Source organism: Micropterus salmoides, unplaced genomic scaffold (genome assembly GCF_014851395.1).
Source record: "Micropterus salmoides isolate LMB-PRFRI ecotype aquatic unplaced genomic scaffold, ASM1485139v1 Ms_hic_scaffold_11, whole genome shotgun sequence".
Classification (NCBI taxonomy): domain Eukaryota; kingdom Metazoa; phylum Chordata; class Actinopteri; order Centrarchiformes; family Centrarchidae; genus Micropterus; species Micropterus salmoides.
In genome coordinates this window covers 32,533,412-32,559,713 of record NW_024040152.1, presented here as the reverse complement: position 1 = coordinate 32,559,713, position 26,302 = coordinate 32,533,412, and the positions used below count along the sequence as shown (strand labels likewise).

The 26,302-nt window shown below is 39.1% G+C and overlaps 1 protein-coding gene across 1 annotated transcript in view; it reads left to right on the top strand.

Annotated features, from left to right (window-relative positions):
• tsnare1 (T-SNARE Domain Containing 1) overlaps positions 1-26,302 on the top strand; it is a 182,652-nt gene that overhangs the window by 16,667 nt on the left and 139,683 nt on the right. The window contains exon 2 of the mRNA XM_038712303.1: positions 17,620-17,741. Within this exon, the coding sequence (XP_038568231.1) occupies positions 17,657-17,741 (85 nt within the window). The 5' untranslated portion in view covers positions 17,620-17,656. The remainder of the gene's footprint in view (positions 1-17,619; positions 17,742-26,302) is intronic.

The window sequence follows — 26,302 nt, the reverse complement described above, 5'->3', positions numbered from 1 at the left end:
ACAGAATTCCATATGTAAAATGGAGGGCCTGTTTATCATCACATGAATTTGTTAAAGAAAGCACAAAACAACAAGTTAGGAAATGTAGACTTGAAGTAATTCTTTTTCTTAATTATTTATTCATAATTGATTTATTAAAGGATCATTTTTAACCTTCTAGCATAGCATCCTCATGAGACCTAATTTTACAAATATGTCTCACTTCTGGGTACTGATATTCAGGGGTGGAAGAAGTACTCAGGTGCCTTTTTTTTAAGTTTAAATGAAAAAAGTTTCTTTGCTCGAAAGACTAACAACTGACAGACATCCGAAACATAACCAAAAGACCCGAACAGGCTGTTTTTGTAAGAGGTCACAAGCCAAATGGTTTTGAACGAAAAGTTTAATCTTTATCAAGCTTTTTATTTTATTTTTAAGCTTATCATCTTATTGTTTAACACTGCCAGGTCGACGATGTCGGATCTGACATCAAAGCATAGTATTAAGTCATCCTTAATATCTCTGGAACGCTGCATGCTAGAGACTTAGGTTAGGTTACTGTTGCGCCGTTTTAACAAGTGCTTCGATTATATCCCTCTCAGAAGCGTTGTAATCCCACCTTGAAGTGCAGCGTCTTTTTGGAGACTTTGTATCCATAAAGATGCAATCTGTGATAATTTAACAATCTTTCCTCAGTAAAAATTGTTATTGTTGTTAGCATGCTTGCTAGAGGCCCACTGGCAATCCCATGATGCATTTGGTTTAGTCTGACAACCAATCAGTGGTGTTGTTTTCACATGTTGACCAATCAGAGGCTGTGTGGGCATGTGTGTGGCAGCACTGATCTCAAACGCATTGCACAATGGAAAAACATGAGATTTACCCCATTCCCATATAAATAAATCTATATGATCAGGGTAGCACCTGAAATAATGAGCAGAAGAGCATAAATGTCTTTTTTGGGATATGTTTTTAGCTCAAGTGTCCACTTTTTTTAAACTTGCAAACAGGTGGGTTTATACCTATTTTTTTAAATAAATGATATTTAAACCTTAACCCGACTATTACTTGACAAGGAAAATAAATGATCCACTACTGTCACACATCCACATACCTCCCCACAGTACAAGTTGTTCTCTGAAAAACTTTGTTGTATTGATATATCTGGTTGTCTTTAAACTTGTGTTATTGACCAGCAGTATTCGGCAGTGATGCAACACTTCCCTGTCAGTCACATCTGCTTCTGTTCTTTATAGCGGTGAGACGTCTCGGTTACTGCAAGGCCAGTGCCACCTCACTCAGCGGCATTTCCTCTGTTGAAGGTGTCTCTTTCAGCTTATCAGCTCCCAGACGGAGTGGCCGTCTCCATGGTTTCCAAACCCAATTAAAAAAGGATGTTCCAATTAGAGAGCAGAGAGAGCTCGGGTGTGATGAGTAAGAGCACGAAGGCCCTGGCCTCACCCAGTAGGCTAGCAACCCCCTCCAGTCCCTAAACTGTCAGATTGTTGTACTTTTGTCTCTTAATTCATCGTGTCTAGACAGTCATCTAAACAGCAGACACTGCTGTATGAGCGTAACAGTGTTTCATTCTGCCCACATGTTGGAGCGACTGCCAAATTGGCATTCCAGAGAGACACACTGTCAGAATATGTGACAAAATGGTTGTAGTTGTTTGTGGGTGTATTATTATGATGATGTTTGTGGCGATGGCATGATAATGTACATGGATTAGTATGCTAACACTTGGGCTGAAATTCATATGCAATCAATATAACATCAGTAACAAATACACACAGAAGCACAGCACTATGTATTGAGCCAGACTCCTGCTAGTGTTTGCCTTCCTAAGGCCAAAGCTGTGACAGAGAGCAAATACAGATAACACATGCTTTGTGTTCCATCAGAACCTCCCCACTAACCGTTTGCTTTGTCCCTGCCAATCCACACATGCTATTGAAGAAGAAAAATGGCTGTCGTAGATCACAAGATTTTGTTTGTGTGATGACATGAAGTGTTAAGTGAGGAAAATAAAGACGGGGTCACGCTGCTAACTGCTCCACATTATCACTGTATGTTACCATTAGCTAGTTTGCTTTGGAGCAGCAGTGGTGTCATTACTTGTAATCACTGGAAACGTGCTGATGTGCATTTTAGAGATTATGTTATTCACATACTTCACATACATTCTCAGATTGAACAGTTGTTGAACCACTATACTGGCTCTCAACAAAGCAGATATTTACAGGCATTATTTTTTGTTTCAAGACCCAGTAGCTTGTCAACACTTTTCCTCTTTTCTTTTAAATACTGCATGTCCGAGGACAATGGCTTAAAGTGAACATTTCTCTACTTTCAGTAGCTGCTAGGTGCCGTTTGAGTCTTTGAGTAGTGGTGGGTGGCGCCAGCATGTTTTATGAGGTTCAATTCACAATGAATGGCATCACGCCAAACAGGGCCGGATCTAGACACATTTTGCTTCCCTAGGTCAGACATCCACTGGTGCCCCTGAGGGCACTGATCTTTTCAGTATTATATTTTATAAATTTGTTGGTGGGCCCTGCGATGGACTGACGACCTGTCCAGGGTGTACCCCGCCTTTCGCCCGATGCCAGCTGGGATTGGCTCCAGCACCCCGCGACCCTGTACGCAGGATAAGCGGTTGGCGATGGATGGATGGATGGATGGATGGAAATTTTTCGGTGGATTAAAATACAGTGTTGACAATACATCACCCTATCTATTAAATTTGGGTTTAGCTACAGTTATGTTTGTGTGTGTGTTTTGTTTTGTTTATTTTAAGTATTCTAAAGTTGCATTGTGTTGAGCTTTCAGGGGCAACATAGAACTCACTGAATGAGGCTGATAATTCCATCCATTTATTGTTTTCATGTTGCTGTCATAAAGGGTGTGAGGAGGGCCATGCCACTAATGGAGGTGTTTTTATGCAAGCCGTTTAAGAATGTGGGAGTGGAAATCAAGACTGTGCATGTCTGCACAATTTCACAATGACAAAAAACATTACACATGTTTCATATATCTAAGAATCATGCAGATGGATTATTCTGCTTTTTGTGCATAGGAATATTTTTTAGTGAATATCTTTTGAAGGATTCGGTAACACAACATTCAGACACTGGCTTCTGCAGCATACTTAGCTGTCTTGTTTTTAACAGTTATTGTTAGCTTTCGGCCTTAGCCGTTCAATGAACATTTTTTTTTGTGTAGATCACACTGTCAAACCAAACCAAACCAACCAGAGGCAGTACTGAATCCTCCTGGCAGACAGAGTTTCAGTCGGGAGAGTACATGTGATAGCTCAGCCTGGATGGCAGGTGCCACTGGAAGGTAAGCTGAGGCAGAGTTTAGTTATGGAATAGAATAATAATGACTCCTTTTTGTGTGACAAGGCAATTTCACTGCCCAGAGGTGTTTTTCTCCTCTCTTCCTCCCCAGGCTGAAGGTTGTTTTCAAAGGGAGGCTGTGCTGATGGAATGACCTGGAAAGATCACACTGGGGACAAGGGAGGAGGCTTTAGTAAACACACATGAGCAATCCTTAAGTTTGGCTGTGTCAGCTGAAGGGGTGACAATAAAGAGAGGGGATTTAGCAGAGCTACTTTCCCACTGGAGGGAAAGACACTGGTTTTGAGTTCATCTTTATTTTCTTTTCTGAAGAGGTTACTGTAGAGGGCTGAGCCTCAAAACACACTGCCTTTTGATTTTCATCCTTTCCTTTGATCCTGTCATACAAATCTACCATGTGGCTGCATATCAGTATCTCTGAGTATGCACATCAAAAAGCTTGCAATCAAACCAGCAAGTACTCGCTTCTCTATGAGGTATTGGCAAAACATCCTTTCATTTTAATATCAAATTACAAGCGGGCATATGGCCTATAATATGTTGCTATAGGGATTTGGCATCAATGTCACAAAAAGCTGCATTCAGGGTTTTTCAGGACCTAAGCAGCTGTAGATAGTGTTGTAGTCAAGACCGCCCAAACTGAGACCAAGTCAAGACCAAGACCTGAGTTTATCGAGACCGAGACAAGACAAAGACTTTGATAGATAGAGCCTTTGTAGTGGGTGCCCCCATCCTATGGAACAGTCTCCCCGTGCATATTAAAGCTGCACAGACCCTACAAACGTTCAAATAGCTGCTTAAGACGTACCTTTCTGCAGTAGCTTTTAACCGTTAAACCAGGTTTCTGATGTTTTAAAGTGTTGTTGTTTTCCCTGTGATTCATTTTGGTTGTAGTAATTTTTACACTTGTTATTTATGTATTTGACATCGACCCTGTTCAGAACTTTGGTCAACTGTAAATGTGTAATGTGCTATAGAAATAAAATTGACATTGACATTTTAGGGGCTGAGAGCAGTCGAGACCAAGACCAGTTCCCTGCATTGCATGGCACGCAATAAAATGTGGAACGAGATCATAGGTTCTTCACAAATTGATCTGAAAGATCCACATTAAAACACCCACATACAAACACTAAGAGCTGAAATCAGCGTAAGCATCGCGGGGAGTCGTTAATCAGGGTTATTGGTTGCATTTGAATATGCATAGCAATATGTTTTACTTCCAATCAAAGTTAGGATGTTAACAAATACATCAGACAATGTAAAAGCAAATTATTGATATTCCCAAAGTTATGGTCTTGACTGGGCTTGAAATAAAATCCCGAGTCCTCAATGTCTGAGACAGAGACAAGACCATCAAAAAGTGGTCTTAAGACCAAGACCGGTCTCGAGTACTACAACACTAGCTGTAGATAGTGCTGTTGTTATTTGCATGTAGAAGATGCTACTTTGGGTTAAATTTCACCAAATACCAAGTTTTGGACTGAAAAATGTATAATGGACAATCAATGGAGGGGGGAAATTCCAGAACAAATTGACAATGAATGCAATTGATTGGTTGACTAGTTGAGGAACATTAGAACACGAGGAACCAAATGTATGCTGAATTTACCAGGGGACACCAACAATTGAGTTTGCCCATAATGAGGCAAAATGGAAAATATAGATTTTCAAGGGAAGGGATTTTGCGATTTCCTCTCCATACAAGAAATAACCAAATAACCAAAATAAACCCATCTGTTTGCTTTGATTTATAAATTAATTCTAAATCTTAAAAATAAGTCAGAAATGAGCAATTTCTCAAGACATAGTGGTACCAAATTCTACTAAGATATCCTTCGTAAGCGTTTTTTTAATTTAAACGTATATATTTATTGACATTTTATGGATAAGTTAGGAGCCGTTTTGGCCTAACAGGTTGTGAAAACTCCTTTGGCTGGTGTTTGTTTTTTTTTACTTGGTATTAATTATTATGTTAACATAGGTAACATAGGTTTAATAAACGCTCCAACAAGTCCTCTAACCTAAATGACAACATAAGTCATTTTAACCAACCTCCAAATACGACTCATTTAAGAGTATCCTATGCTAGCGCCCCTAAGCGTGGCCTTTGTCCATGCCTCCTAAAGCTACAATTTCAAACTCTGTTTCCCGACCAGACCTGGGGTACATAAATCACATACGTCACATGACAAAGACACATGGAGACCGCACCGACGCATAGGAGGTGAACCCTAGCTGCTAGCAGATTGATGGTGCCTGCCTCTGGTTTGGGAGACCAGGGTTCAATCCCCCACTGTGACACATCTACCAATGTGTCCCTGAGCAAGACACTTAACCCCTAGTTGCTCCAGAGGCGTGCGACCTCTGACATAAATAACAATTGTAAGTCGCTTTGGACAAAAGCATCAGCTAAAATGAATAAATGTAGAACTTTGTCTTGACTTTCTGATAAGCCACAAAGTCTGCCGTTATTATGTTAGTAAGTCAATAAAGGTCAAGGTGAACTTTACGTGTCTGCATTTATTGTGTAAATGTGGTATGGTCAATAATAAAGGAACTATATACTATATATAAAGAACTATATTTTTCCTCCAACTTCTTATGACTATATATTTTGTCTTTCATTACGGCAGATCTCCCAATACAGACGATGTCAGACAACTATATGAAAATGAAATAAGTAGTTATAGTTATGTCAATTGTCCATCCATGTTTGTTAACAGAAGATATAAGTTTCTTGGCTGTTTCTGTTTCTCCACACCACTATTACAGAGTTGTCCCGCCTGCCTAAGGCTACGGATAAACATTAGGGTAAATGAGAACCATTACAGAACACTGTAGAATATGGAATAATTCCAACAGACATTTCTGGGTTGGTAAATGAATCATATCTAACACATTTATATATCCATTAACCTGATAGAGTCACTCAATTGAATTGTGTGTGAGAGATAATTAGACAGGGAGCTAGTTTGGAATCAGGATGTCTTGTACGTCAGAAGGAGCAGATTGGGCAAAAGAACCCTGGCTGATTAGGGTCAGTCCCATCTTGAAGAAACAACATCACAGTGTTAATGGTCATCATGTCTCACTAACTTGATTCCGGACCGCTGACAGTAACGTGGCTACAGTAAAATGGGCCTTAGGTCAGTCTTGCGTTTTAAAATGTCATTTCATCATCGAGTCAGTGGCTTTAGAGTCAGTATACTACTCGAGCTTTTGGTGAAGAAATGCATTAATATAAAGTATAATAAAGACAGCATGGATACATTGACACTGTATATGGGTCTGCCATGGCCTTTTATTTTTATTGTTCTTATTTAAAGGCAGCAGTGTATCCCAAATTTTCCCATGTAAAGGAACAGGTATGGTTCTTCTTAGAAGCCACTAGTTTCAGTTCATATCACTATGCTTTGAAAAATGGCAGTAAATAAACCAGTCAGCATGTCTTTTGTGTATGTTTAGTACAGAAGTGGAGTCAACAGTGGAAATTCTGATGAGTTCCCACCTTGGCTTCAGTCAACATACACATTAAAAAAAGCTAAACGCAAATACTGTGATTTTTTTCCATCACCTCAAACACAAGCATGTCATGACCAGTCCAGAGGCCTGTGGCCTGTACTACAAAGGGAGTTCAAAAGGGTTGACTGCCTACACTGGTGTAAAATGGTACTACGACAGTGAATGCGATGTTGGTTAGTTGAGTCGCTGTTACCTTAAACTTAACACATACAAGGGGAGTGTTCGGCCGTGTGGGCAGATTTTTTTCGCAATGGCGCATGCTCAGTATTTTTTTAAAATAATACTATAGTGTCGGGATATGAGGAGTTTAAAGACACATGAACACCTAAATCTAACAACGTGGCGGCCGACAAAGCCAAGGAGGCTTGTTGGCGTCGCATAGAGTAAATCTGTAGCCTAATTATCTTCACCGTGTTCTTATTGTAGGCTAATTCTCTATTTAGTATTTTATTGACTCTTCTTTTATGTGTAATATGATTAAGATGTAAAGATACAACTGCACATAAGGTCCAATGTAATAAAAAAAAAAAATGGAGTGAGTAGAGAGGGGTAATAATCCGAGAATAAAATTATAATTTCCAAGATAAATCTACAAGTAAAAAACTTATATATTCTCTATATAGACAGTATAGTCATCCATTTATGAGAGAAATGTCACTTTGCAAGGCTGCAACATTGCACACACACACCTCTGCCGTGCATTATGTTTGTGAGGAAATACTCTTGAGTTTAGCCCTCAATCACTATATTATCATGCACCTTGGAGACTTTGCTGTGGATTGTGCGTATTCAGAAAAAAACACCATAGTGATTTGGATTTTTTTGTGACTTTAATTTCAAGGAATTTCCGAGTTTTGTTTTAGTAAATTTACCACTTTCATCTTGGAATTTTCTTCTCTGTTTATTAACCCACCACCCTGGCTCCGTATTTTTTGGACACGTAAAATGGTTTATCAAAATATGAATCGGATAATTCAATTATAGCCTAACCTCCTCCCTAAAATCACAGAGGCTACAGAGCCTGCTGTATGAACCCAATGCTATTGTGTTAAGAATGTGTTGCAACCGCAGTGGAACAAGTCAGGATGAAATCTAAACGTATTTTATCAAGTGGTGTGTATTAATAGTCAGGACCACGAAGCGAGGTAACTGGCTTATCCAGGAAACTTCAGGAGTAACTTCCTGATTAATCTGTACTACAAAATAAGGATACGTTTTAGCCGAGGTTTGCTGTCATGGCAATTTACTTCCGAGATGAAAGTGGTTTACAAGAACAAAACTCAGAAATTCTCTGAGATTAAAGTCCCACAATTATGAGAAAACAATCTAAATCACTGCAATGTCTCTAACGTCCTGATGCATATGATAATGAATAAAAATCACAAGTATTTTCTTATTACTAAACATAATAAAATCTTCCACTGGAGCCATAATACACAGCAAGCAGCGGCACCTGCGATGTGATGTTGCAGCTTTGCAAAGTGAAGCGATGTGGTTCCTTGACAAAAAAACACAATTTTTCAATAATCATTTACAATAAAATGTCTTAAATTGATGACTATAATGTCAGATAATATTTAATTATTTTATTTGTAGAATTGTGTCCCCCCCCCCCCCCCGTAAATTTACAACTGTAATCCTGGAAGAGTTTTGTCTCTGATTATTACCCCTCTACTGTAGAACAGAGCACTGTGCTTTGTACACCATCCACACACCCAGAACCCCTCCCTTCTTCTGTGCCACAGAAGAATGTAATAATTATTGGACTGGAAAACATGGTCCTTCATAGCTTCATTCCATAACTAAAAGTAATTTGTAGGAAAAAGTGTTGACGTCCTACATGATCTGAATGACAGAATGACAGAAAATTGCTTTCTGAACTAAGAGCATATTTTAGATGCAGCAGTCTGTCACACAAGCATTTGTTAATATTACTATCCATACCCTAAAACGCTTGCAATGTGCCACAGATGGAATTAGCTCATCAAAGACATAAATGTACTATTGAAATCTATTGTACTGATCAAACTCCATCTGCTGCTGAAGATCATGTGGCATGATCAAAAGCTTGATGACGAACTAAATGGACCTTGTGGTAAGATATGTTTCTCAACGTCTGTTTCCAATGTGAAGAAACTTTGAACCTCTTATATAGTTATGATTTACTTTTTTTGATAATTGCACAAGATGTCAAACAGATTTTACACAGTTTAGAGCTCCGCTGCAAAAACGAAGAATCTTACAGTACTGGTGTATTTAAATAGATACAATTGTATTAATTACTGGGGCGAATGTGACAAGTGTGTCATGGAATTAATAGATTTCATATTGAAATTTGTAATCCATCACACCAAACCATTACATTTACATGCCTCATTGTAGCAGTAATGAGTTGTGAGACAAAACTATTTTGACAACTTGAAATGTGTCAAAATCAGAGGTTAGAGAGTTACTGGCGGTGGACCAGTAACTTTTGGTAGTGCTTTACAGACCAGCACCGGTATTTATCAAGCTTCTCAAAGTGCCGTTTTAGTCTTAAGTGCTGAGAATTCATGAAATTTACTCCTACTTTTAAACTTAAGAATAAAAGCAAGTTATCAAATTTCTCAAAGCTAAGAATCATTCTTACTCTCCCAGTTATTGCTGCTCGAGAGGTCTCTCAAGTGGTTAGGAGCAGCCAGTAGGGCTTATGATGGCGCTGTGGAGACAGAGACATGCGGAGAGAAGAGGAAGAATTCTGACGACTCGCAGTTAATAAGACGGGGTCGGACAGCGCGGGCATAAACTTTGACAGCAAGTTGGCTTTATGCAGACTTTATGCAGTAATGCGTTTCCAGTTAAATTGAAGGTGGAGATGACGCTTCGTTTATTTGCCACATGAAAAAAACAGCAATGCTGATGATTGCGGCCGTCATAACCATCAATAAGCAGAATAGTCATGGAAACAATTATGGCACTTAGGCTACAGCTCCACAAACTGTCACGTGTTTCATCGACTTCCTAACAACACCCACCGTAATCCGACAGAAGCAAACACAGTTCATGCAAATAGCCACAATACAGGAGCAGCAGGCGCCTTTGATGGCGCTCATCTAACGATAAACTTTTTTATCTTTCATTTATTAATGTGTAGACCTACAGTATATCATAATGTATTATCTTGAAAATTCTTTATTGTTAAATGTGTGTTGAATATAAACTCCTCTTAGGAATTTCACCATTCAATGTGAATTTATCTGAGAATATTCTTAAATAAGGAAATCTCTTCAGTGATTGGTCCTTGGCGACATTGTCATCCAAAATCTGTGAAAATCAAAGTGTCGTGAATCAGCACTAAGACTGACACTTAAGATTTAGTGCTACACTTCACTCAAATTAGGACTACGATGCTTGATAACTAACTTTTAAGCACAGCTTTGAGCTTAAGTCAGTTCTTATGAGTAATTCTGAGAAGCTTGATAAATAGGGGCCCAGGTCCCTTAGCTGTCTCAGGATTTCTGGTAATTTGGGGTTAGCAGGAGATGGTCTGGTCCCTTAATTTGCGTACTCAATATTGGGGGAGAAAACAGTGGCAGCTTTTGAAGAAACAAACATCAGATTTTATGAAAATGGAAGAGGTCAGGTTGTTGAAGTGCATAAGAAGCTGTTAATTCCTAAAATATTTCACTTGAGGGAAGAGCAAAATTCTGAACTCATAATTGGATAAACTTGACACAACATGACCCCATCCATTTTCTTTGCAAGTATAATTTCAAGGCTTTCTTTGAACCTCCAGTAAATCAGGGGTACTTATCAACTGTGCCAACCTGTTTTTTTTTTTTTCACTGTAATTAGACTGTAATTGTTCAGTCTCTACAGGAAACCTCCTGAAAAAGACCAAAATACCATTTCCTGTATTAGGAGACTGACACACCTGCAAGTTGGCTACCAAGGACAACAATAATCTAAATCCTTCTGCGGGCTTTGGAGAATTGTGAGCAGAAATGTAACCATCATACTGTATATAGGGAGTTGGTTCGTGACGATAAACACTTGGTAGACCTAATTCTCCAGTCCACTGAAGAAGAAGAAGAAACAATGTAGTTAAGAGCTCCAGTCAAAGCTAAAACAAATGAAAATCATGTGGAAAACAATCATTAATTTGAGCACTGTCTCCTCATCAGTCTACACAGAAATGTGATGATTTTAAGTCGCATGCTTCATGTATGTAATACAAACTTGAACACTAAACTGCAAAACAGTTTTGTAGTGTGTGACTGATTGGTTAGGTATTATGCAACAAAACCAATTGGTTAGGTTTAGGAGAAGATGGTGGTTTGGGTTCAAATAAGTACATTATGTAAGTCACGTGATGCAAGTCATCTACAAAACGGTATTTAACTTAAAACATGTCAACTGTTCTTTAACACGGGACTCTAAAATCAGTCTCCTGAGTGAAAGTCCTGAGTTTACTTCACTCATCCATCCACCCCACCACCTCCTTGCGCGAACTTTGTAGCTCTTTATACTACGTCACCTGACGTTCTGCCATTAGAAGTCCTGATATGCTGTCTGCATAAAAACTATTCAGTATATGTCATTTAGAAGTTGACATTGACTTTAAGCTATTTAGAGTTTTTTCCTCACAATCAAGTACACTTACTTCACCCTTTCACCCTTTTTGTAAATATATATGTACATGCATATGGATTTGTGTTGATGAGAAAATGGCTGAAAAGTATTGAATAACAAACAAAAATATGGTCTCTTTACTCTGGAAAAACTGAAATGAGGCTTCAACACCCCCCCCCCCCACACACACATGCTCACATAATGCTCACACACAGTCCCACCTCAGGTTGGCCCTTGCTTGTATGTGATAAATGCTGCATTTGTGTACAGGGTGTAGGCTTATTTCTGCTCAGTTGCCTGCTCTGGCTAAGCTAAGCCTTGTGTTGCTGATAATGACAGCTGTGAAAAGAGTGGGGGACTGAATGAAAACCAGTGGGGGTGGTGAGTAGCTGTGGATCCAGTCACTCGGCCCTGCCAGGCCTGTATTTACCATCCTTCTGTGTCCTGCAGTGCCACACAGGGGTGCACGCTGCTCTACCTCACTTCTACTCTGTTTACCAGTGTAAGGGCCTATTTTTCTCTATAAGCGAGGACTCTCTTCATTCAACAGTGGCATTTCATGTGCTACAAAAATCTTTCACCAACCGGACATTTTTGTATAGTTTAGCTTGCTGTAAAATTGCTTTGAAAGACATGTATTTTGCTTTAAGAAAATGCACGTTATCCAAGCAGGAGTTAAGAGGGGAATTGCCGGATTCTTACATTTCAGGGTTGTGATGAAGGACCATTAACAGGTCGTCTTTTGTGATGAATTTTTTGTCCTTCTATAAACTGCATTGTCAGTAATGAGACACTTTGGTTTATATTTGTAGATAGTATAAAAGTTAAACAGGTAAATTTAGGTGCTGTATTATATATTTAACTTCATTGTTATCGTAAGACTGCAATTCTATTATGATGGTAGCTGAGGCCTGAGGCCAAGTCTGAAACAACCATCGTTGGCATCTTCACCTGAGGCCAAAAGGGAACATCTCTTAAGTTTCCTGGGAAGTGATGAGAGGACAGCATTGTCAGTGATTGTGAATATGATTCCAGAGTATGTGCAATGAATTAGATTCAGTCATGACATATAAAACATCTTTACAAAACATCAACACAGTTTACAGAAGACCAGTTTCCAGTTTAATTAGTGCAAAAAAAACTTGTGCTGAAGGTTGACTGATCGATCGGCAACGACATTGCTTGAAATCAATGGATTGTTCAAGTCACTTAACGAGCAAAATGCTAAACAGATGCTATTTCCATCTTCTCAAAGACGTGGATGTTTTTTATCATTGTAAACCAAATATTCTGGTTTGGTGGTCAGACAGAAGAAGCATCCTTGTGCCCTGGGAAACTGTGATGGGCATTGTCAGTTGTTACTGAGCTTTAAACAAAAAAACACATTGAATTGCATTGAACAGAAGAGACGGGTCATCTTTGATTGTCAGATTTCACACAAAGTGATCAATTTGTAGACCAACTACCCCCAAATGTAGTTTTTTTGGGCTTCAGTCAGTATTTACTCCCATCATTATTAATCTGTTTTGAGTGGCTTTTGTACTATTAGTTTGTCAGAACTGTGGAGACCTCTAGTTTGAAGCTAATTTAGCCTGGCAAGGTAACATGGCTGCTAATGTTAACAAGCATTCACGGATGCCGGTGAGGAGACCCCGTTGGTCCCCAACACGAGATTAATTTCTCTTCTGTGGCAGTAAACACAACAAATGAGGCCTCGGATAACTGTGCTATATTCAGCTTCACTGACTTTATATGTTTAGGGCTGATGAACAGTAACATTAATTTAACCATAATAAACAGCAGGGCTACAACTATGCACCGGCATTCCCCCAAACCCACTGGGAGGACCTCTCGTATTAGACCTGCTGTCCTAGCTACAAGACAACACATAAATGTGCTTCTAGTGACAGTCGCAACTTTCATATATACCTGTCTTTCAGCAGAGAAGCAGAGAGTCTGATAGTAGCTGCTCATGGCTGGTTAGTTCTCACTACCGCACTGTGGCGAAGCATATCACCATCTATACCCTGAGTGGTTATGGTCAGTCACTGCTCCCCAGATGTTTAACCCCTGCTCTTTTGATGCATTTTTTCCTCCAATTTACTTTAATTTAAATATTATATTTCACATACAGTTATGCAAAAATGAGTAGTTAGAGGCTGTACATTTCCCCTTCCATTACAAGTGTGGGATGATGGTTTGACAGAGGGTTGGGATACAGAGGACAGGACAAGCTCTGAAAGCATTTCCAGGGATGATGCCACTGTGTGCATGAGAAATGACACAGAGGTATACCTATTTTTAATCTTCATCAACACTCTAATGACCTAAATTTTCACATGTATGGGCAACTACGTGAACAACCTGGGGGATTTATAACTCTACACTGTGGTGAAGGGTATGGTTGTGTGTGTGTGTGTGTTTGTGTGTGCAGACATTGATGTGCATCCACGAGTGTGCATGTTGTGTGCAGATAGAGGCGGTGCATGTCCACACTTCAGAGGGATGTAAGGCGCAGTCACTGGGCTTGAAATCAAGCAGAGGGAAGATTGTTTATAGACTGCCAACAGTAATTAATCTCCCTTCTCTATGAAAATTAATCGGATTAAATGTTTTCGTGGCCCAGTGAATCAGTCTGCCTGTTATGCGCGGACGCTGGATCTCTGGCTGCTCCTTTGCCCTGCCTTGTAGCACATAATGCCAGTCCTACAGGCCAGATTCACTGGCTTCATCACAACAAGGGCCTGCACAATGTAATCACATTGTCCTGCTTGTCTGAGTTCTTGTCTTTCACGGTGGGGAAAGAGTATTGGCTACTTGACCACTATCAAATTCTGACCTTTGATAGAGTGCTGAGAGAGATTTGTTGATTAGAGTTTCGTCTGTGTGTCTCTGGCCGCAGGTGAAACACATGTTCACATGATGATTTGACCTTTTCAGCAGTATTCAGAAGAGTATTCTGTATCCTCCTCACCTCTCATCATATAAGTGGGTTACGGCTAAAGAGGCTGGTTTACATAATAACAGTGCCCTCACAGGAAACAAATATATGTTAGAGAGTAAGGCTCAATTATTTAACATATTTGTCATGTCTGATTCTGACCTAGACATGCTCAAACCTTAAAAGTACAAAATGTTTAGGCCCCTGCAGCGGCCCTTACACCATCTGTACACAGGAGGCTTAGTGTGAGCAGCATGTTAGCAAAGCAGCAGCAGCGGCTGTAGACCTCCATCTGTGGCTACACAGGATGCGTTCAGGTTCATGTTTTGGCTGTGCTCAAAGCCCAATACACAATCACTGTAGTTATGCGTGTTAATTTGAAGAAAATAGACTTGAAGCATAAAAATATACTTCAGGTTATTTACACACATATAGCGTGAATGAAATGTGAAATGTTATGCGGCCTGTGTAGACGCTGGATTAATTTAAACGAGAGTGCGACTGAAATGACTTCTGTGTAGATATGCCACTATAATGTTTATTATACCACAGTCGAAAAGGACAGAAAGAGGCTCAAAGAGCCTTAGCAGGTGTAAGACTTAAAGGAATAGCTCAGCATTTTGGGAAATATGCATACCGGTATTCTTTCTTTTCATGAATGACACGAGAAGATATTAAAAAGCATCCACCAACACCTCTCAAGCTCACTAATTAACATGTTTCATCATGTTTTTCAATCTGTAGACAAACAGGAAAGTAAAAAAATATAACATTTTGGATGTAGGTGACGTTTCCTGCTAGAAGAATTTATGGGCAAACAATATAGATGGAAACACTACATAAAAAGCACCGGACGTACTGATAAACAGTTACAGCAGGTAAAATCACACATTATTGTTTTTATTTCTGGTGATTAAACCAACATGATACAACATCCTAATAGTCTTTAAAGGTGTTGGATGGCAGCATATGATTGGTAGATTGTCCCACATTCTCCATGTGTACACATTTTTCTCTTTTGTTGCTACAGTACTCTTTTCTTCCCTTATCATGAGTTTATGATAATGTTGTACCCAAAGTAATTGCTTAGATCTTGGAACACACTGCCAAATCTCGGACAATATGACAACATAGCAACGAACAGAGGTTATTTATCAGATTAACCTCAACTTTATTGGGAAATAAAACCAAATGTCAACACACATGAATGTTGCTAATAATATTTTATTGCACTTACTGTGGGTAATTTTACTGGATGCCTTTTTTTCTCCTTTAAATTATCTGTTTGCTTTCTTACAACCTGTCAGATTTTCTGACTACTTGTGTTTGTTATTTTCAGTGATGTCACAATAGATTTGTAATACACCATAGTTTTTCTATCAGCCTAAATTAGAGTAGATGCCACGCTGACATTAGCATAATCTTTGATGAGTGATTCTATGTGGATTTCTGTGTCTGTGGGTTTGTATACATTCAAAGAGTAATCATTTTACTGTACCAAGTATGTTTTATTTGATGTACCATTAATGGACAATTTTATTCAATATGGGGGGTATTAGAGTTAACAAATGATGAGTTGAGATGAGTTTTTGTTGGAGAAAGTTTTCTCCATCATGCCTTAATGCCACCCTGTTAAGTTATTATTACATGTTTGCACACATTTCCCCGCCCACTCATCCATCGGAAACAGGCAAGCAAACACATATGCAGGTTACAGATACACCACCACCATATCCCCTGCTTATAATAGGCCCTGCTCACCTATTGTACACCCACACACTTTATTTCACCTCTTTCAGCTGATTATACCTCTTCTCAGGACTGTGTGGGTGTGTACAGACTGGGCTTGTTTGACATCTCCCTTGCTCTCCTGTTAGTTTTGTTGCACTTGTTAGGACAAATTACAAATGTATTATCCTTATTGATTATCCTGTAATTCCCAGTGTAGTTTCACGTACCTTCAACCTAAGCAGAGGTCTTTTTAGACAGAATTATTTAAAACATGTGTGGAAATGTCCAGGGTCAATACCAGTGTGTTAGCAAACAATTATTTAAGTTGAGTATTTACTCTCCTTTTAGCTATGATATAGTCTCCACCAGCTCCCAAGAAATATCTATAATATAATATAATAATAGCTGTTTCTTTATCTAATAAATGTTCATCTAGTCAATAACTTTGTCTGTCTCCTTCTGGAGCTATGAATGCTTTGGATTTTGATGAGAGCAATGAAACTAAATCATACATATGTAGTGTGTATATATGTATTCTCGATACTGTAGTCTGTTTTTGATTTTATTATTGTCTAAGTAAGCCCATCATGAGCAATGTACAATCCAGAGTCAAATTCCTCGTATGTGTATTCTGATTCTGATCTGTGAGGTTGGCTGCTACTTCCCTTTGGTCTTGGCACTACGAGCAACACTTTCATATGGTGTCATTTTGATTTTATCTAAAATATTGAGATATATATATACTGTGTGTGTGTGTGTGTGTGTTGTGTGTGTATGTATGTATGTGTATGTATGTATATATATATATATATATATATATATATATATATATATATATATATAATGTAAATGCACAAACAACAGTGGGCTGAGATGAAGTCTACCAAAATGTGTGCCAAATTCTCTCTTATAATACAAGACAATTAATTCACAAGATAATTATTTCACAAAAGAGGATCCAGTCTCATTTAGCTAGTTTCGAAGTGCAAAATGTTACATTGTTTCATTGTTTTTAAGGCTTAAAGAGAAGTGGATTTTCTGGCATAATTGCTTGGTTGATAGTTGTTTCAGCGAATCAAAGTCATGGCAGCTGCTCCAAAAATGTTTCTAAATTGGTTGCCTTGAACAAATTAGCAATTAACGAATTCAAGCTTCACCTGAATTTAAGCTTGAGACCCTGCCAAGGCCCTTCAGAAAACTAAAGATGATGTAATGGGTTTTACATGTTTGTTTTAAATGATGTGATGAGTACAAGTAGGTCTTTGCTTGGAATGAGCTCTGGTAAAACTCTATTACCAGCCCTCTTCTAGTAAAGCCCATCTTTACAGGGCAAATGTCTACAAAGAAATAAAAATCATGCTCACTTTATTCACTTACTGTCAGCACTGTCTGTGCATACATTTTTAGACTGGCAGAGAAATGGAAAACCAATTGTGTTTTATTGGATTCTCGTTATTGTTCCTTCCCTAGGTGCCTGCAGCTGACACGCCACCAACCATCAGGCAGAATGTCGTATGGGTCTATTGATGGAGGCTCTTTTGGCAGTCGCAACCCATTTGGAGGTCCAACAAGGCAGGGCTACCAGCCAGTAGGTAAGGACAAATGTTGGAAAAATGTTGTGTTATGCTGCCCTTTAAAATGTCCTACATGTAGCATTTTACAACAATCATATTTACCAAAAACAGTACTTATAACTTTTGTTAATTATTTGTCACTAGAGTCACAAAACAGATGTAGTACGTTTGGTTTCTTGTATTCTTATACATTTGTCAAACATATACATAGAGCAAGTTACAGTACAGTTTATTATAAATATTGGGGGCAAAGAGCGTTTTAAAATGTCATTAAACTTTATGAATGCCTCTTAGCTTCCTGTCAGTGGTTATGATTTACTGCAGCTATACTTGTAACTTATATGTGGCTTTAATTAAATAGGGCCTGTTTGACTACACACATGAGATTGAGCCACAGACATCACAGTGGGAAATTCCAAAGATCTCAGTGCAGATCTGAGAAAGTGCAGAATAGATTTAGACAAGTCAGAATTATCTCAAAGCAAATTCAGTTCACCCAGGCTCATCAGTGCAAACACTTGTTTGTCAGTACAAAGCCAATTCTGACTTGAAGCACATGACAGGACACACTTTTTCAGATTTTTATAATGATATCTTTGCCACTTCGGAGCAGCTGAGCAGCTATAAACAAAACATTAATATATTGTCACCTTGTACAGTTGAACATGTGAACAGTTTTCATGGGTGGGCCGTGTACAGTGGGTTTATCAGAGCTTCTTTACTGAAAACAGCTGTCTGCTGCTGCTAGAAACGTAGTTGATGAGAGCTGTGAAGCAGAACAAAAACAGTGATGTCGGGGGCCGTAAAGCCAAACACTTAGCTCAAAGATGCTTAAAGCTCTATAGAGCTGAGAGGAACTGAGTTGGGTGAATTGACCCATTGTTCATATAATTAGTGCAGCTTTAATGTTAGGGTGACCCAACAGGTAGTGACCCTGGTTAAATATGGAAAGTCAACACTGACTGAGAGGGGACATGTGGACTTTTCCTTAACCATAAAAATGTTATGCATGGTTAATGCATCGCTGGGAGGATATATTGCAGGGAAACAAATTAAACACATTGAGAGTAAAGCTCTCTGTAAATGCTGTATGTTCAATACAAACTCTTTGCATGGGCAGGGAACTGTTATATATTATATTATTATGTTTTCTCCTATTTTGGTACATAAAATGAGTAATTAGGGCTGCATTAAAGTATCTTCCGAAAAGTATTACAAATCAATTGCAATCATTCTTTTTGGAGACCCTACACCGACAGCTCGCAGGACTGCAGCAACAGTTTTAGCAGTGAATCTATTTTCTCTGTGTGGCACGCAGATTTCCACAGATGATGTATGAAGTATATATTTAAGCTATAGATCATTTTTGAATTAAGATTAATTTATGGTTAAGATTGACAACAAAGAATAAAAAAGGAAGAGTTAGAGGAATAAAACTTCTGTCTTGAAGTTTTGCGCAAACTTCATCATCAACTTATCTTAATTGTAAATAGCAGCAGCAAGTGTTATTAATACCAGTTGCATGTCAACACTGTGGCTCTATGAAAGTTCGCATGAGTTTTAGTAGTCACCCACTTTCCTACTTCTGAGCAGGTAATCAGAGTCAGGTGTTCCAGTCATCACAACACATTTATTATTCATAAAAAAATGAATAATTCAAGCAATCAACACTACATATACCTGCTGAAAAAACACACACAAATACAACAATTACATGGAACATTTTACACAAACACGTGCTGCACAAACCCCTGTGAAAGTTGTCTCTTTGTTTTCATATTAATGTGAATGAACTCACCACTTGCTCCATTGTGTATCAATCATCCACGTGTATACTTGTGTTGTGTGTGTGCTCTTGCACAAAGGTCAAAGGTTTTCTTAAGGGTTAAGCAGTGTGAAAAGCAGCTTCATTGGATTTTATCCTTTCACTGCTTTCATTAGCCTAGTAATGGGGTAGGAGCAAGACAGAGCTGCTGAGGTTAAACCTGTTCACAGCCAAACTGGAGTGGTGTGTGTGTGTGTGTGTGTGTGTGTGTGTGTGTGTGTGCGTGTGTCTGTGCACGTGCGTGTGAGAGAGAAAGATAGACAGATGGAGAGAGACTTAGCACAGAGAGAGTTTGAGATGAATAGATGCCAAGGACAATGAACTAATGTTTCATGTTGTGTGAAAAGATCCATTTGTGTAACTCAACAATATTCATGTGCATTAAGGAGAACCTGAGAAATTCTCTTGGATTTTTTTTTATTATTGCATCCAAAAACCCATGACATCATCGGCTGTAGTGACAAAGACAAGCCACCTCACCTCAAATTACACAAAGGAATATTCCAAATCATTTCAAATGGTGCCCACTGATCATAGAATAGAATATTGTATCAATTTAACAGATTATTTAAAGCAAAGGAAAGGGAACCGCATTCCCTACTGTCTGTGTACATTTCGAACAGGCCTATGCAGAATGTCATGTGAAAGTAATGACTGAAATACTTTTCATTTGAGACTGTATGAAGGGATTTTGGGCAGGATCAGTGCTACAGCCTGTTAATGAAATGAATAGAGGGAGGGTTCATTTAGAAATGGTTAATTTCAGTGATTTTGTACATTTGTGATGTTTGGCAATGTAAATTTCTGTTTCCAATGCCAGTAAAGCCCATTTTAATCTATCTTGAATTTAAGATATTTGAGTGTACTAATGATTCTACTACGTCATCAAGAAAAATAAACATACATTAGTGTGAAAGTGAAATGGTGAATTTGCAAGATCTGCTCTCGTTTTTTTTATCTCACGCTGTCCAAATCAGATTTTGTGCACAGAGATCTGATCTGAGAGATTTAGCCAGTACAGGACTCTCTCTAATAGGGGCTGCAATGTGCTTTTAGTGACAGCCAGCCTCCTTGCCTTTCCAGCAGGGACTTGGCTTCTTTGCTCTGACTACCAGCACAGCAAACATCCAACCTCGAGATTGAAGTCAGTGACTGCCATGATGCCCACACATGGCAGTGTCAGCTGGTTGTTCAGTCCACCACTTTGGATCAGTTGCCATGAAATTTGGTATAGACATTTGTGTTCCCAAGAGGATGAATCCTACTGACTGTGTTGATTCCCTGACTTTACATCTAGGACCACCATGAAGTTAACAGTTTTGGTTTTGAGTGAAATGTTTCAACAACTAGTGGATGAATTGTCATAAAATTTGGTTTAGACATTCATGTTTCCCTCAAGATGAATCATAATCACTTTGGTGATCCCTGAACTTTTCATCTAGTGCCATCAATTTACCTAATACTTTGTTTTTTGACTACAAAACTAATGACTGTCCCCCTGACTACTATGCAAGAAGTTATATTATCAATAAATATCTATTTGTATACTTTATTCAATTTTACATTTATTAATGCTCGATTGTAGAAGCTTGTGGACATACGTTTCACTATGATTGTACCCTGTATGATAGATAATACGTGACAAATCAACTTCAACTTAAACATTCGTCAACCCTAGTTGTGCTTTGGGTTAAGTGCTAATTAGCATATGTTAGCATGCTAAATTAAGATTCCAAACTTTACACCTGCTTAACATCAGCATTTTCATTCTGAGAATGTCAGTCTGTTCACATTTGTATTTAGCTCAAAGCGCCACTGTGCCAAAGTACAGCCCCACATAGCCACTAGCATGGCTGTAGACTCATCTTGTAGTAAAAATGCTGCATAATCTCTTTAAATGCCCCATGTGATTTCTGATTTTGGTGACTACGACAATGTAGGATATTACTACAAATAAAAACAGATTCCATCAGGAACAATTAAGTTATGTAAAAAGTTTCTGTGTTATTTTGAAGGCAAATTTGCCGTGGTACGTGTCAAAGTAACATCCCCATGAATGACAGGACCCAAGGTTTCCCAGCAGAACAATGTCCGCTGGCTTGCCATGTGTTCCCCAGGTGAGTGATGCACATGCACCGTGTGATATAAAATAAAACGTGGTCCATCAGACCAGGCCACCTTCTTCCATTGCTCCACGGTCCAGTTCTGATGCTCACATGCCCTTTGTAGACAACTTTCAACAGTGACTATGGATCAGCATGCGCACCCTGACTGGTCTGCGGCTACACAGCCCCATCAGATGCACTGTGTTCTGACATCTTTCTATCAGAGCCAGTATCAACTTTTTCAGCAATCTGACCTTCAATAGCTTGTCTGTTGGATTTTTCCTGCTTCTAACACATCAACTCTGAGGACAAAATGTTCACTTGCTGCCTAATATATCCCACCCACTGACATTTAACGAGATAATCAGTGTCATTTTACTTGTCAGTGGTCATAATGTTATGGCTGTTCGGTGTACAATCAGTGTGGCCGTAGATTTTTTTATTGTTTGTCACTGAGAGTGTGTATGCAGCAGTGTGTTTCAGGCAATCACAACCTTCAATTTATGAAAAAGCTCAAATCACTGAGCAGCGAATTTAGCTCAATCCACAGCCGTTAGTGTTGAGCTTTATGAATAAGGCCTCAGGTCTTTTTTTTCCTGTCGAATGTTCCCTATTTGGCCGGTCAGTGCCAAATGAATATGCCCTTATCTGTCTGCCCTGTACTGTTCATTTATAACGGTGTATACAGAATGTATGTTCATACCAATCACGTTTGACCCTCAAGGGGAGTAAATGGCACAAGTCATTATGCTGCAAGTCAGATACACAGTGAAGGAGGAAGGGAGGATGTGTCATGGGGGAAAAAAAACAAACATCCCATATGCTTTTTATCTCTGGACTCCAACATACTGTACTCTTATGTGTGCCCTGAAATACTCCCTTTCACTCAGTCTGACAGTCAGTTTCTCTCTCTGTCTTCTCTATTGTGGGCAAACAGATGGGAGCCTCAGTCACCAAAAAGGGGGTCTTTGATCACAGTGAAGCCTGGGTACATTATAAGGGATATGAATGGTAGTGGTGGGGGTGAGGGGTAGAGCAGGAGCCTGTCAGATTTCCCGTCTGTTGCTCAGGCTGATCTGAAGGGGAGCTCAGGAAATGATCAAAGCCCAGGTTAAGTCTCTAATAGAGCTGTCTTTTAGGCTAATCTCTCTCCTCCCTCTCGCGGCAAAAGCTCTCAACCCTCCACCCTGCGCACTGAGAGGCGGCATGTCACTTCTAGCACAGCCGTGTCTCATTCAGGATGACGGGACAACACAGCTTCAGTATCAACACATATTGACACGCCACATGTTGTTTTCAATAAATACTGAAAATGAAAGGGTGCTAAAGCTCACTATTTTATTTTATGCATGACAGCATCTCGAATGGAAGAGTAGCCTAATATGTACTACACAATTTATCAATTTAATTTAGTTGTAACTGACAACACAGCCATTTCACATGTGAGTTGAGGAACATGACCCAAACATAGCAGGTCCTGACAACGTGTCGTGTGTCAGGTCGCGTTTGTGACGGGAGTCTTTTTCAGGTTGGATTATTTTCAAATGCAACTTAAGAGTTAAACTATCTCTGTCTCTTTCTCTTGTGACTCTGCCAATTGTCTGTGTTACTTGTCATGTGTTCCAAGTAGATGTAGATACTCATAATGACTTGCGCCAGCAGGACAAGAGACAGCAATGTGTTCAGCATGGTCAGTATGGAAGAAATAAGGCAATACAGTTGGAGAGCTTCTTAAAATCACCAGTGATTTCGGGATGCCATTGCATTGTTGAAACAGCATTGCATTGGTACCTGTTTAAAGTTGCTCGTGGATTATATTAACATATTATATTAACAGTTTGGACTGTTGTTAAGCTCAGCTGACCAACACTGGGAAAAGGCAGAGTTGATCCACTAACTAGAAAGTAAGATAATTTGTGATTTTGAGACACTATAATGTTACATGCTGGTAGTTGAATAAAATGTATTCCCAGTAAACACTTTGGCTTATTGGAACCTGCCTTGAATTGGTATTGCGTGTGATGCAGTTGCGTTTGGGGCATGTCCAACTCCAATTTTGCTAGTTTGATGGCGGAAAAAATTGTTTGTGTGCCAGGCTGTGAATTAGTCATGAGTGTGTTTTGGGTGCAACATGCAATAAAACAATCATAGTAGCGCCATCTCCCATTCCCTTTAAAAGTCAGGTGTACTTGTATCTTGGCGCAATAAAGTCACAAAGAACAAAAGAGGGAATTTAAGCAGCAAAACAAAAGAAACTGTAGTTATAAATGTTGCAGGACAGAATAGAGGAAACTCCCCAGTGCAAACAGAATTCAACTTTTACCTTCTAATATAATTTATATATATAATATATATATAATAAATATATATAATATAATTCTGATGGAGCTCAGGATTTATCAGGAGGACGGCTGCTTTACTCCAAACAGTTTCACTGTATGAACCTGTGTTTGAGACCTTTTTGGATGTGCAGAAGAACAATCCTGACCAAGTGTATTTTGTAAATAGTAGGGCTGTCCCCAACTAAGGATTTACATCGTCGAATCAGAAAGTTTTGTGTGCATGCCGTGCTGCCGACAACCGCACGCACGTCACGGTTCCTCGCGGGTTTATTTCAAGTGGTGGCTGTTTAAAAACGATAAAATATTTATCACCAGTGAAGCTGGAGCTCCGTCTCTTCAGCAAGTGTTCCTGCCACTACACACATACACGCAACGCCTACACATGCGCACCGACGGCCCAGGGTTAGGGTGACAATTTTGGATTCATTCACGCACTTTAGAAATATTTATTGAAAGTTTTTTTTTCTTTTTACATGTTTATTTACATCATTAAACGTTGAAATGTGTATTGTAATAGGCTGTATATTAACTTATTTGGAGAAAACTGGTAGTTCTATGTAAAATCAGACATTGAGCACCCCCATATGCCCATCAAAGCATCGAATCTTCGACTATTCGGGGTCAGCCCTAGTAAATAGATATCTATTAATGGAATGGGTGATTTATTATTCATACCTTTCCCTCTGTAGGCTACAATAGATCCAGTCTCAACAAACGCTAGATATTCAAAACCCATAACTTTATATTTGGGGAAATCATTATGGTTGTCATCCTTTCATTTTTATCTTAGCTATTCAGCCACTTGCTTTGCAGGACTGCCAACAGATATGAGGTGTATGGAAAGGAGGGATACATTTTGTGTTACCCATTAATCTGCCTTTGTTTTTTTGATTAATCTGTTAATCATGTAGTCTATGAAATGTCAAAAGAACTTTGCAGATAAAATATTCTTTTCATATACAACAACGAGAAGCAGCAAATCCATTATTTCCTAAAATGATTGAAATAATTAATCAACCTTGTTGTTTGGACACTGCTACATATAAAGGGGGATTTCTTTTCCTTGTTAGTACAGTTATGACCTGGTGATAGCATAAATCCTTGCCATTGCTTGACAACAGCATCCCATCCCTCCCACATCTCTCATCACAGTTAAAGTCCCACCTGGTTATCTGCAGCAGACAGCAGAGTGCTAGGTGTTAGACCTGACCCATGGAAGAGTCCAGATTGTTAGTTCCCTGTGATGAGCTCTCTGGAGACATCGTCCTGCTCATTAAGCTTGAATGAAGCGAGAGGGTGGGCTGGATGTGACAGGGCTGTGATGAGTACTTGCTCCTACAGCTCCATGCACTGCTGATGGACAGTAAGTGGCCAAAGTGGAACATGTGTGAGACAGCCACGCATGGATTAATAAACCAACTGAGACGCCATTGATCTCAAGTCCAGCTTGCTGTGACCCTGCATCCTCTTATGAGCACTTCTGTTGACTTTTGGCTTCACTGTGCTCTTTACACCGTCTCTCTAAATAGTTCTGGAGTTGATACCACTAGGTGGCAGCACAGTCTGTTGTGCTTTGTAAACCTGCATGTTTGGTAAAAAGCAAAAAAAAAAGAATAGCTTGTTATACAGTAGTATCTTACAGTGAAAGCTAACACAGTCCTCTTCAATCATTTTGGAACTTTCAGAATACCTGTCTCTGGAAAACACATGTGATTAGTTTTCTACAATAAACAAGTTATGTCATGTTAATTAATGTTATGATTATGAAGCTAAAAAAGCATACTAGTTTTTCCAGACAGCTTGAATCTTCAGTTTCTCTCTGCAAAACAAATCACACAGCACTTATTAAACAATGTTTGGAATTGCAGAAAATATCATTATTAACTGCATAGTGCATATAGAAAGAAGCAAAAACAGAAAAAAAATTATATATAAAGTGAAGTTTTTTCAGTGATACAACAGATTTTTGAATAAATACAGGCTGTCTCTTAAATTATGAAAAAAACAGGTGGCAGAAGGCATTGGGGATCCTAAAGCATTCCCAGGCAAAGATGAGATGTGTTATGCCTCCACTGAGTTTTGGGTCTACCCCGGGATCTCCTCCCAGTTGGACATGCCCGGGAAAACTTTCAAAGGAAGGCACCCAGGAGGCATCAGAATCAGATCCCCCTAACACCTCAACTGGCTCCTTTCCGCGCCAAGCGGCAGTTGCTCTACCTCGAACTTCCCCCGGGTGTCTGAGCTCCTCACCTTATCTCATATGGTGGGATCCATTTGACACAGGAAGTCTGAATTTCTGAGTTCAAA